Source organism: Siphateles boraxobius, unplaced genomic scaffold (assembly GCF_051911475.1).
Source record: "Siphateles boraxobius isolate OS27281-9 unplaced genomic scaffold, OSU_SipBor_1 19, whole genome shotgun sequence".
Lineage (NCBI taxonomy): Eukaryota > Metazoa > Chordata > Actinopteri > Cypriniformes > Leuciscidae > Siphateles > Siphateles boraxobius.
This window is the reverse complement of record NW_027508799.1, coordinates 11,416,732-11,430,560: the sequence shown is the minus strand read 5'-3', so window position 1 is coordinate 11,430,560 and position 13,829 is coordinate 11,416,732. Positions and strand designations below refer to the sequence as shown.

Genomic DNA, 13,829 nt, shown 5'->3' with positions numbered 1-13,829 from the left:
CCTCTGGATTTGATTAAACAATCATTTTGGCGCCCTGAAGCGGCGAACCGGCAGGGAACAACCGAACTGACCGTTCTACAACCCTCCTCAGAGGATTGCACGGGGACGCTGACACCTCGGCGCCCTGAAGCGGCGAACCAGCAGGGAACAACCGAACTGGCAGCGCTGCGACCCTCCTCAGAGAGTCGCACCCCAGGTAGAACTCCAGGGAGCATTGATATCGGGGGCTTGACCAAAGATCTCCCATAGGAGCTCCACCACCTCGGGGTGAAGTCTCCATTCCCCGGGCCTCAGCCCCTGCCTCAATAGGATATCTGCTCTGATATACGAGATCGTCAGTGTGTTGTCCGGACGCTCCGCCGAGCGACCACTCATGATCATTCCCGACTTGTGAGGGAAGCATCCGTCGATAGCATTATGCGTTGACAAGAAACCCCCAACACTGGGCCTGGGCGAGGAACCAAGGTTCTTCCACATGACCGAGGCACGTAGGCATAGCCGCGTGACCTTGATCATGCGAAAACGGATTTCCCCTCGGAGAAAACCCCTTGGTCCTGAGCCACCACTGCAGACGCAGCTGACATGAGACCCACAGTCTGAAACTGTTTCACAATGAGTGACTGGCCTAGATAAACCCATATTACACCTAGAAAAATGGTCCTCTGAGCTGGGAGGATCACACTCTTCTGGCGTTGAGTGGCAACCCCAACATCTTTAAATGAGACAGAACGACATCTCGATGCCGAACTGCCATATGCTCAAATTGAGCTAGGATCAACCAATCGTCGATATAATATAATACGCGAATGCCCTGGAGTCTCAAAGGAGCCAGAGCTGCATCCACGCATTTTGTAAAGGTGCGGGGTGATAAACCTAGGCCAAATGGAAGAACCCGATACCGGTATGCTTCGCCCCCGTTTTTAAAGCGAACCTCAGGAACTTCCTGTGATGAGGATGGATAGATACTTGGAAGTACGCGTCCTTCAAGTCTATTGAGACAAACCAGTCCTCGGACTGAATCTGTGATACAATCTGTTTGAGTGTAAGCATTCTGAACTTGAGTTTCTGAACTCTGCTGTTTAAATGGCATAGACCTAGTATAGAACGCAACCCTCCATCCTTCTTTGGAACAATGAAGTAACGGCTGTAAAACCTTGACTCTCTGCTGGGAGTAGAAACCCTTTCTATAGCTCCTTTTTGAAGAAGTGTCAGTACTTCCTGCTCCATAACCAGAACCTGCTGTGAGTCCACTACCGTAGGGAGGACCCCCTGAAATCTGGGCGGACGAGAACCGAGCTGAATTCTGTAACCCTTTTCTATTATGTGCAGGACCCATAGAGAAAATATTTGGCAGAAGTTTCCACGCTGCCAGAAATTCAGATAAGGGAACCAGTCTCTCGAGACTGGCCTCTGGATTTGATTGAACAATCATTTCGGTGCCCTGAAGCGGCGAACCGGCAGGGAACAACCGAACTGACCGTTCTACAACACTCCTCGGAGGATTGCACGGGGACGCTGACACCTCGGCGCCCTGAAGCGGCGAACCGGCAGGGAACAACCGAACTGGCAGCGCTGCGACCCTCCTCAGAGAGTCGCACCCCAGTGGGCGCCGAGAAGAAACTATTTCTCAAAACCGTCCCTCCTTTTTATTTCGGCAGGACTTCTTGTCTAAGCTTTATTAGAGATGGCGACAGTCCTCTTTTTATTTAGATCTTGCCTACCTCTAACTAGCTTAGTTCCTACGACCCTCCTCGGAGGATCGTAGGAAAAAGCAGGCACCTCGGCACCCTGAAACGGCGAACCGGCAGGGAGACCGAACTGACTGTTCTACGACCCTCCTCGGAGGATCGTATGGGGACGCTGACACCTCGGTGCCCTGAACGGCGAACCGGCAGGGAACAACCGAACTGGCAGCGCTGCGACCCTCCTCAGAGAGTCGTACCCCAGAGGGCGCCGAGAAGAAACGATTTCTCAAAACCGTCTCTACCCCGGAGGGGACCACCCTTAGAAGCCTGATAGCCTCGGCATCAGGTCTTCTTTTTTTTGCACTCTATGCCAGTTTCAGGAACATAGATTGGTGAGGAAGAACCTCTGGAATACCGCTGAAAGGTTTAGTTTTCTTGAAAGCGGAGCGTCCAGAAGAACAGACATTTTTATCTTTCTTTTTCTTTATTTTTTAGGGAAAAAACAGTAGTCCCCGATGAGGAGGCTGAGATACAGAGTTTTCCTGTTTTTTTAGATATATTTCATCTAATAAACTCTTTTTATTGTCACTCTCATAAAGTTCAGCTGTCCAGTAAATATTTAACTAGCAACAACATTAGAAAAACCTCCTTTTAAAAGCTCCTCTTTATTCAACAGAGTTATGAGCTGCCTATTTATTGAAAAATCAAACATCTGCCTTTTTCTTAATATTTTTATTTGTTTTGTTCACTTTTTCTTAACAAAACACTAACAATACCAATTCCTCGGAACTGGAAATCGCAGCACACTGGATCTGCAGGTGAAAGCTGAGATAGGGCGGGGCCCGTCCCAACCCACGCTGTCAGATCCGTTTGCGAATCCCAAAATGCGAGTCGCCGCCGTGTCTAGGCAACAGCGGGACCCGCGCGGGGAGCGCGAACCAAACCATTCTCCTCAAAGAACGATCGGCGAGAGCGGAGCATCTTCATAGATAGACTCATACAATGCTCACAATCAGCCCCCCGAGGACTGACTGGGCATGCTCCACTCCCAAACAAGCAACACAAAGCTGATGTGTGTCCCCACCCGTAATATAAAGAGGGCAGGGAACAACACACCGTCTATAATCTTGCTTGCTCGCCATAATAATGATAGATATATTGGGCTTGACACACAACAATAAATAGACAAGGACAGATATACAGAGAGCGCTTGCTGAAGGTACAGAAGCTGTCGCGGTCTGATTTCAGGGCTGCTTTATAGTTTCCTGGTCTATGACGTCACCTATGTCGTAGTGGGCTTCCATTGGACTGATTTTAAACGTGCTTCATGACGTAATTACGCAGAGCGTTCCCACTGCGTCTCAAACGCAGCTCGAGTTCCCTTGAAAGGGAACCACATTGTTCAATGATTCTCAAACAACTCGTCGGATGAATTGGTCTCTCTAAATCCCTCCTTTCCAAGAGCCTGCTCTGATTGGGCAGATGGCCCAGTCTGTTGGGAGGGGTCTACTGTGTACAGCGCCTAGCATGCCTATTAGGCTACATGCCTATTACCAAAACTGAACTTCAGCTCTGTCCAGAGGCTTCCTACAGCTCAGGGATTAAACTGTAAAGACAGTAACGATGACATCGATACATCGAGCGATGATGAAACATTGGAAGAACTAGTCCTTCAACAAGAACCTCCATTGCATGGACAATTAGAGCATGACGTTTCTCAGTTATACGCTACTCAGTTTGAGGTACATTATAAAATGTTGCAGCTGTCAATCCTCACCATCAGCATTAACAAGAGTATGTCCATCAAAAAACCAATTTGTATAATTCTAATTGATTGGTACACATGTGGAAACTATATCAATAACGCTGCATATGTTCGCCCTGCACTAACGTGAATGACTGATGTAATAAACGTTTGTAAAACAAATCTTGCTCCATCCTTTATCTTTACTCAAAGTAGTAAGAACAAAAGAAAATCAGCATTAATAGACAAAGTTTTAGGTAATAGTAGCCCACAGCTGCTTAGCAGAATTATTTCAGTAACACAGTAATAATGTGAGTAAGCCGGTTAGCAGGAGACCTACACGATATAAATCACAAAACAAAGTATTTTGAACACCTGGTAGAAAATATATACATCAATAATTATTTATAGTTACAGGTTGTGATTCAAAGGAGCAAGAAAAAACATAATAGGGGCACTTTATGGGAGTAATAATAGCAAATTTAAGAGAGGAGGGTACAGAACCAGAAACAAGTGAAGAGTGAATCATTTTAGTAATTAATGGAGATAAAGATGGTAAACAGGCTTTAACTAAGCGAGTTGGTAAAGGGTAAAAAAAAACAGGTAGTAGATTTAGATTTCCAGATCAGACACAGTATCCCCACAGCAGTTGGTAAAGACAAAGGAGAGAAAGCAGAGTGTGGGGACACATCAAAAGTAGACACATAAATGTCATAAATGTTCCGAAATGTGAGAGAGCACAGGTTTATCTGGAAGACTGTCAGTTAGGCGCAAAAAGACACCAGCAGATGATCTGACATGGCCAAATCAGAAAGGGTAACATTATAAGGATTTATGCCAGAACAACAAATGAGATCGAGGATGTGCCCGTTTGAATGAGTGGGCAAATTAGTACATTTCTGCATACCAAAACTCTCCAGACAAGATAAAAATTCCCTTGTCCTTCCATTACTGACATTATCTATATGCATGTTAAAATCACCCAGCATGATTACATTTGAAGACATATATAAGTCAGAAACTCAGAAAGTTCAGTTAAGAAGATAGTACTTTGGGGGGCGGTAAATAGTCATGAGAATAGTAGGAAAGCCCCATAGATTTTTAGGGAAATGTATTCAAATGAAGAGTATGTAGGCACAGTTAGCTGGGATACTTTCCACTTCTCTTTATGAAGTATCGCTAAACCCCCTCCCTGTGCAGTAGAGCAGGATTTACAAACAAAAACATCCGCTGGAGGAACAGACTGGTTAAGATGAAGGAAATCATCACATTTCTGCCAAGTCTCAGTTAAACAGAGGAAATCAACTTATAGTCAGACAGAAAATCATGCACCAGTGGTCCTTTATTGGAGAGTGATCATACATTGAGTAATCCAAAGAAGAAATTAATTTTACCAGTATCACTCCTTACCATTCTGGGCAGGTTGGTTATTACACCATGATTGACAGTTTGTGTGGACCTCCTTGCTGGACGTGGATTAGACTACCAGAATGACCATATTAAGCATGAGTTATCAATGGTATAGCTCCGCTGAGATCCATGGTGGATGTATTTCCGATGTGGTTGATACATCTGGGTGAAGATGTAAAGCTGACGGAAGTTCAAAAAGACGGGAGCAGAGATGGAAAAGTTCCGCCGCAGAATATTGGAGCATCGACACCAAAGGCTGGTATATAGCAGAAAGGATGACCCATATGTAATTAATCCGTTCAAACAGCTCGATGATCTTCATAGTTGTTTCCCGCGCCAGAGGCACCTCGAGTGGAAAATCTGAGGTCAGTAGCCGGCAGACAAACCGGCAGCCGCAAGAAGCATTGCGCAGATAGTAGCGACCGATGCAGGGCCGTCGCTAGCCATTTAGGTGCCCTAAGCACAAATGATTGGTGGTGCCCCCCCCCCCCCCCCCCGCGCCCCCTATTTTTAAATGTATATATAATAAAAATTATATATAAAAATATACAGTATATACATGCAAATATTTCTTAAATATATACGTGTATATGTGTGTGTATTTATATATACAAAATGATTATACACAGTACACACACATATATCATGTACACAAACTTTTATTTTTGATGCGATTAATCTTTTCCTAGCCCTAATAATTTGACAACTCTGTGAATATGAAAATATACAAACACTGAGATTGTGGGGGTTTTTTTTCTAATTGCAGTTTCACCAACAGATGTCGCCCTTGGGCCTTGGCCTATGAACCTCTTGAAAATGACCGCATTAACCGCATAGAACAACAACGAAAAAAAATATCTAAGCGGTCTTCCTTTTCTTCTCAAACAAACTAACTGCATCTTAAACAGCCTAAGTTTCAAAATTTCCCGGGGGAGAAACCCCCGGACCCTCGTTAAAATAAAAGATTCAACATGCAGGGCTAAAAAAGCCTGCCCCGGATCATTTGCACTACTAGCGACGCCCCCCTGGACATGCATACACGACGCAAGGGCGCCCGCGCTACAAAACTAACATTTTTATTTCAAACATTGTCTTACCTGCAAGCGACGCGCGAGTATAATCCCGCTGTCTCTTCTTTTTCCTTTTTTCCGCCCCGACTCTTGGTGCCTTTTCGAGGCCATGTCTGAGGTCGGTGTCTGCCAAATTTGACATTGATTGAGGCATAATCGAACAGACCACTGGGAGGTGGGGAAGGGGGGGCACCAGAGGGAGACTGGCACAGGAGATTCACCTTTTTCTCGACTAATTTGATCTAGGCCTATATTACTTTTGTATTGCTTTTGTATATTAACATGCTTTAGACATTATTTTATTTGTTATTTATACTAGTAGCCTATTGTGATGATTTTTCACGACCCAGATTTTTTGGTGCCCCCCCAAGCACTTGGTGCCCTACGCGCAGTGCGTGATGTGCGTGTGCAGAGCGCCGGCCCTGGACCGATGTAATGGTCCAAACTCACTGTAGTCAGTGTAAATACACAGGTGGGTGACAGATAGATGATATCTTTTAAAATAGCAGTAAAACAACTAAAAATAAAATTCCCCCAGAGCATCGGCAGCTAATAGCGCCAGCATTCACCTCGGAAGTCGGAATGGAGGAGTATGTGATCTGAAGTAACAACAGAGGTTACAGGACAATAGCCTACTAGACAATATTAACTGCTTTGAAATACATGCTGTTGACCAAACCACTTTCGAATAATTTAAATTAAGTTACTGTACTAATAAAAAACAATACTGTACTAACACATAATTACATAATTGCAGTGAATGCAAGTTGCAGTTGGCTGCCAGGGCAAATTAAGATGTATGCACATACCCTAAAAAAGCATAAACCAGTATTCAGATTTCAGAATGAGCACTTTAACATTTGCTGATCACACTCGTAAGTAGGATAGTTCTAAGGTCAAGACTCCTAACATTACAACCATCTACCTCTGTAGACAAAATGAAGTAAAGACTTCCTGGCTTAGACACTCAAAAGATCCACAAACATGTCTCACCAATCGTCAAATACCCGGACATCACAAAACATGTCTCACCAATCATCAAATACCTGGACATCACAATAATGTCAAAAAAGGAAGGAGACATGAAGAACCTCTCACAATACACAGACAACCTGATCCAAAGACCGCTTTCAAAGGCCACCATTCCAGATAACTAAAGTATCGACTGACACTTCAGACAAATGTCCCCACTTATGGACTGAGAAACAAATTTTAGACAAAAATCACTCTATAGGATAACTAGAATGGCAAGACAAAACAGGCTGAACGCACAATCATCATAGATTGGCTTGACTGATGGAAAGCACTGATGATGATGATGATGATGATGATGATGATGATGATGATGATGATGATGATGATGATAGTAGAGACACAAACAATCAGTACCAGATTGAAAGAGCTTCACAACAGGCGGAAACAACATTACAACCACCTACCAAATAACTCAAGAATTCAAGAACTGACTGTTCATTACTGCCTAATATATCCCACCGCTTTATAGGTGCCATTGTAATTTTATAAGCAATGTTATTCACTTCACCTGTACAATAATAAAATACATTTAAATTATTAAATTCTAGATATATTGTACTGTATAGAAACAGCAAGGAGACAGTAAACGTTTGTGTGTATTCACATAATGGGCCTTGATCTGTTTGCTCTTCTGAATTGTTTTATAGATCTGTGACCTTGAACTATATAGTAAACTGTACCTTCATACTGTATAGATTACAGCCACCTACATTATATGATTGTTATGCTTATAAATGCCATGAAGACCATGTAAAACGCAACCTTCATGAAATACTAACATTTATAGTTCTTAATCTTAATCAGTAGGTTGTTTGCATATAAAAATTAAAAATAAAAAAAATACATAACATATTTCTGGTTTGTAACCAGTTCAGAGATAACGGCTGATATACACTTTAATACACTTTTATACACTGACATACATTTTAAGAAGAAAACAGTTAAAGTTTCCAAATTATTCAATTACATATCATAGTAATATTTTACTTACTGACCTAATAGATGGATTTTTTCTTATATTTTGCAAAGCCAAAAGATTATTTCAAAAGAATATTTAACATTGAAGAAATTTAGGAACATGTACTGTATTACTGTATTTGTAATAATATGAATTATGCATTAATATATATCATTATTATTATGTTTTATCATTATATTTATGGTTTAACTAAAAGATAAAGAAAATGTGAAAATATGGTCCGAGGTAAAACAGGTGAATGTTGTTTAAGTGTCTTACCATTAAAAAATTGCTGCAGAGCCTCATTTTCACCAAGAACATCCATTGGATCAGCTTCGGGTCTCCTGAATTTCTTTTAGTGCTGCTTATTTTAAACCAACTGCTGTAAATGCCCTATGTGAAAGACACAGGACAGGTTGTATCTTGGACATGGAGAGATAGCATGAACTTACTCAAATACTTATCGCTTTACCTTTCCCCTTCCCCAATTCAGAGAAACTGAGAAAGATCAACAACTTGTTCGTGTCAAGCACATGACGAATAGTTTCCTTTTCGTTGTGCCTCTAATGTAATGTGACAAACACAACTGTATGATCTCACACAAAGTACTTTCAGTTTAGACTGATCCACTTCAATAATATTGTTGTAATCATTTATAGCGTCAACTAATGTTGACCATTTTAAAATTAAAATAGAACAAAACTGAAAATGTATGCCCTGTTAACACAGGCTCACAGTGATCATGGCCTGGAATGGCGGCACCCAGTTTTGGTGATCTGACTGTGCGAAAAACTACACATACACATCTGATCAACAGAAATGGCCACTTAAGAGAATACTGTACTTATACTAGCTTCTTAATGTAATGTTACTAGCTGCTAATATGTACATGACGACAACAAAAATACATTTACCTTTTTTTTTCAGTTTATACAAAAAAAGTTTCTACCTTTTCCTCCAGAATATAGATGTCGGTTCGTTTGGTTTTGACCCATTTAAGTGAGCAGCTCAAGTGTAATCCATCAGTAATTCCAGATACACTACAGATAGATGGTCTCTAGTGAAGGCCCCTATATATTCCTACATTAAAATAAATAATAATGTTTATAGAAAGAGAAAAATAAGTTCATTGGAAATGGCAGTTGTTGCGCAGTCTCGCATGTACTTTGTTCACTGACCCTAGAGACAAAATCCACCCACATTCGAGCAAACACCTGTAGGAGGCTATAAAGAAAGCTTTGCTTTATGAGGTAATCACACACAGACATGCTGCGAAAGCTGCAGGGATTGATGGGTGTGTTTCTGTGCAAATAGATCAATGATATCCTGGATACTGTGGATTTGACGGGAGCTAATAATGGAGCAAAAATTTGCTTCAACAGCCCCTTGTGCATCCTTATGGACATTTTTGTCCTTTTCAGTTTTTTTTTTTTTATCACTTCGCCTGTGTTAATGCTAACTGCGTAAATTTTGGCACAGGTGTGTATTTTTATTGGAATTTTACTATTTTACCGCCATTTTCTTAAAAAAAACTTTTTTGCACTAGCTACACAAAATACTCCCACTCACCGCCTTTTGGACAAAAATGGCCCCATTGAAACCCATTAAAACTGCCATTTTTAATCCCAGGTCCTTTTAACTATAAAATGATGCAATCTTTGTTAAGAGGCTTTCATTTTGTTGGCAAGGCTTCAAAATTTTAATTTTTACTATTTTTTACCAGATGGTGCCATTTTTCCAGGTTTGGCCTATAAAACAAATATCCTTTTTCCTGTTTTCTGCTTCGGTATATTATAGAGCCAATTGGATAAATTGTGCAACGATAATTGTGTGGGTGTGTTGGTATGGATGTCAGAGTGTGGTTTGTATGTGTGTAAAAAAAAAAATGTGTGTGTATATGTGTGTGAGTGCTTGTAATATTTGAGAGAGAAAAACTCAATTGCAAATCTAAAATCCAATTATTGTGTACACCAGTGGAGTTTTGCTGGCACCCAATGGGGAAAATCTGTTACTGCGCACAAACAAAATCTTACCGAAAGCTAATTTTTTGAGATATCATCCTCAAATTTGGAACACAACTTGTTTAGATGTATGGCTTTGCATTTATATCAGTTTTAGAGTTCAACATGTTTCATAAAAAATATATTTTATATAAAATAACGATAATAATGTTCATAAATAATTTTCATAAACTTAAACCTCTATACAAAATTTTTGGTTTCACTTTTTCACTTGTTTAACTTCAGCAATAATCTGCCAAGGGTCCTCTTTAAAATGAGACCAAACTTAAGTCTTTGCTCCCAAGCCTAACATTTTTATGACAGTTTTTTGACATGGACATTTTTGTCCACTTTGTAGCTATGTGTAACTTTTTTTTTGTTGTTGTTAATGCTAACTGCATGAATTTTGACACAGGTGTGTATTTTTATTGTAATTTTACTATTTCACCCCCATTTCCTTTGAAAAATCTTTTTTGTACTAGGTTCACAAAATACTTCCCTCTCAGCGCCTTTTGGACAAAAATGTCCCCATTGAAACCCATTAAAACTGCTATTTTTAATCTCAGGGCCATTCAACTATAAAATGTTGCAATATTTGTTAAGAGGCTTTCATTCTGTTGGCAAGGCTTCAAAATTTTAATTTTTACTATTTTTTATCAGATGGTGCCATTTTTTTTAGGTTTGGCCTATAAAACAAATATCGCTTTATTCCTGTTTTCTGCTTCGGCATATTATAGAGCCAATTGGATAAATTATGCAACGAAATTTGTGTGGGTGTGTTGGTATGGATGTCAGAGTGTGATTAGTATGTGTGTTATAAAAAAATATGTGTGTGTGTGCATGTGTGTGTTTGTAATATTGAGAGAGAAAAACTCCAACTGCAAATAACAAATGCAATCACTGTGTGCACCAGTGGAGTTTTGCTGGCACCCAATGGGGAAAATCTGTTACTGCGCCCAAACAAACTCTTACCGAAAGCTCATTTTTTGAGATATCATCCTCAAATTTGGAACAAAACTTATTTAGATTTATGGCTTTGATTTTCTTGCCGTTTTAGAGTTCAACTTGATTTATAAAATATATATTTTATATAAAATAATTTTATAAATAAATCATTTTCATAAACTTATACCTATATAACTTTTTTGGAGATTTACTTATTATTATTTTTTTACTTCAGCAATAATCTGCCAAGGGTCTTCTTTAAAATGATACCAAACTTAAGTCTGTGCTCCCAAGCTTCACATTTTTATGACAGTTTTTTGACACAGACATTTTTGTCCTCTATGTACCTATGTGTAACTTTTTTTAATTGATGCACAAGGGTTAATATTACAATGAGAGAAACAAATATACTTAGTAATCATATATGGACCATATTCAAGACAGAATCCTCATGGTTATATAGTTTATCATTCAAGCGGTTCTAGCTTATGGTGCCCTATGCGAAATCAGACATGCCAACCACGGAAGTCTATTCTGATTGATTTGTAATGCAGAAGTAAGCTTTTTTCTTTGAATGTGCCAGACTTCCGATTCATTAGTCACTATAGGTAAATAACAAAGGGCAGTATAAACGGTAAAACTATTTGCGCTACAAACCAGTGTGTTTATAATTCTGATAGTGACATAATAACATAATATGATAACAAATACATATGGATTATCAAGCACCATAACAGACTTTTTGTTATACAGCTAAATTAACTGAAAGCGAATGACAGAAGCCTCACACATTCAGGATACAAAATTTCTTATTTGTGACCCTGGACCACAAAACCACAAGCAATAGAGTTAACTTTTCAAGTTGTCATGGTTATTCAGATCTGTCGATATATATATCTGCTCTTCTCTTTCTCCCAGATGTTTACATTTTGAATTGTTTTATAAGACATGCATCAAGAGTATGCCAACTCATGTCCCACTGGGTAGATAAGCATTAAAATGTGTGCTTCTAATGCGACCTAATAGGAATTCTCCATGTCTTAATTTGATTTGTGTTTACTTCGAGTATGACTTTAGCCGGATTAAGGTAATCAGAAATCCCTGTTCACATGGTAGTTCATTAATCAGAGTATTTGTAGTGAAGGTTCAGTGTTGGTGTGATGGAAGAAGACAGGGGTCGGCGTGACTGGGACTCGTACACTTTTATTTGGTTGAGAAACAGAAGAAAATGCGCTGTGCGCGCTCTAACATAAACCACGTTCACGTTCAGAGAACACTCTTTCCATTATAAATATATTACTCTTTCCACTATTTAAAATATCACTCTTTCCACTATATCAGGTAACACTCTTTCCACTTTCAGCGTCCAGCTCACGTCTCGTGCACGAGTACCCAGTCCTTCTCTCTCTGCTCTCTTGCACCAGCCGGCTTTCATGCGGTCTCCCCACGCCAATTACTGCAATCAGAGACAGGTGTTCGTCATTTTGCACTTGACCTACTTACTCACCGCTCGGCTCCATCGTTGCTCTCGCACTACAGACTTCGCTGAACCACGCCCCCCTCGCCACATACCCCCACCGCCCGACTCAGGCCGGACGGTCCTGCCTGCAGCCTCCCCCCTCTCCCCCCTCCTCCTGGAGAGGAAGTCAGCCACAACCATCTGTGCACCCGGCCTGTGGACCACCTTGAACTTAAAAGGCTGTAAGGCCAGATACCAATGGGTGATCCGCACGTTGGTATCCTTCATGTGGTGGAGCCACTGCAGGGGAGCGTGGTCCGAACAGAGGGTGAACTCTCGACCCAGGAGGTAGTAGCAGAGGGTGAGAACGGCCCACTTGATGGCTAAAGCTTCCTTTTCAATGGTGCTGTACATAGTCTCTCTCTTCGAGAGCTTCCGACTAATGTACAGCACCGGCCGTTCTTCACCCTCTATCTCCTGGGACAAGACTGCGCCCAGCCCCCTGTTCGACGCGTCAGTCTGTAGGGCAAAAGGGAGAGAAAAGTTAGGAGCCTGTAAGAGCGGTCCGCCACATAGAGCAGCCTTTATCTGAGTAAAGGCCTGCTGACACCGCTCCGTCCACTGGACAGTATCTAGTGCTTCCTTTTTAGTCAGATCAGTCAGCGGGCTAGCAAGGTCCGAATAATTAGGCACAAACCTTCTGTAATATCCAGCTAGCCCCAGGAACTGTCTAACCTCCTTTTTGGTCTTAGGTCTCGGACAGGTCGCAACTGCTGCGGTCTTATCAATTTGGGGACGCACCTGTCCATGACCCAAGTGGAAGCCCAGATATCTAACTTCCACGCGCCCAATTGCACACTTCTTTGGGTTGGCGGTGAGCCCCGCCCCTCGCAGCGTCCTGAGGACAGCTCGCAAATGCTGCATATGCCGCTACCAGTCGTTACTATAGATGATAATATCATCCAAGTAAGCAGCAGCATATGCAGTATGCGGCCGGAGAATTCTGTCCATCAGGTGCTGGAAGGTTGCGGGAGCCCCGAACAAGCCGAAAGGAAGAGTAACAAATTGGTGTAATCCAAACGGTGTCGTGAAAAAAGTTTTTTCTTTAGATATTGGAGATAAGGGGATCTGCCAATACCCTTTTGTCAAATCCAGTGTCGAATAAAATCGAGCGGTACCGAGCCGATCAAGCAATTCGTCAACCCGTGGCATTGGATATGCATCGAATTTCGACACAGCATTCACCTTGCGATAATCCACACAGAACCGGACGGAGCCGTCGGTTTTAGGCACTAAAACTATCGAGCTTGCCCAGTCACTGCTGGATTCTTCTATTACCCCCATGTCCAGCATAGCTTCTAATTCAGTCTGAACTATTTTCTTTTTATGTTCAGGTAAACGATACGGCCGGCTGCGTACTATTACGCCCGGTTCGGTCTCAACGTGGTGCTGAATGAGATTTGTGCGACCAGGTAGGGGCGAGAACACATCAGCAAACTCTGCTTGTAAATTACGTATGTCAG

At 41.4% G+C, this 13,829-nt stretch overlaps 1 protein-coding gene across 2 annotated transcripts in view; it reads right to left on the bottom strand.

Annotated features, from left to right (window-relative positions):
* The window catches only part of myrfl (myelin regulatory factor like), a 77,350-nt gene extending 68,285 nt beyond the window's left edge, over nt 1–9,065 (bottom strand). For both annotated transcript variants that reach the window (XM_077233887.1, XM_077233888.1), the window contains exons 1-2: nt 8,852–9,065; nt 8,182–8,295 (exon numbers count right to left, since the gene is read on the bottom strand). In XM_077233887.1, the coding sequence (XP_077090002.1) occupies nt 8,182–8,227 (46 nt within the window). In that variant the 5' untranslated portion in view covers nt 8,228–8,295; nt 8,852–9,065. The remainder of the gene's footprint in view (nt 1–8,181; nt 8,296–8,851) is intronic.
* Nucleotides 9,066–13,829: the final 4,764 nt, after the last annotated feature.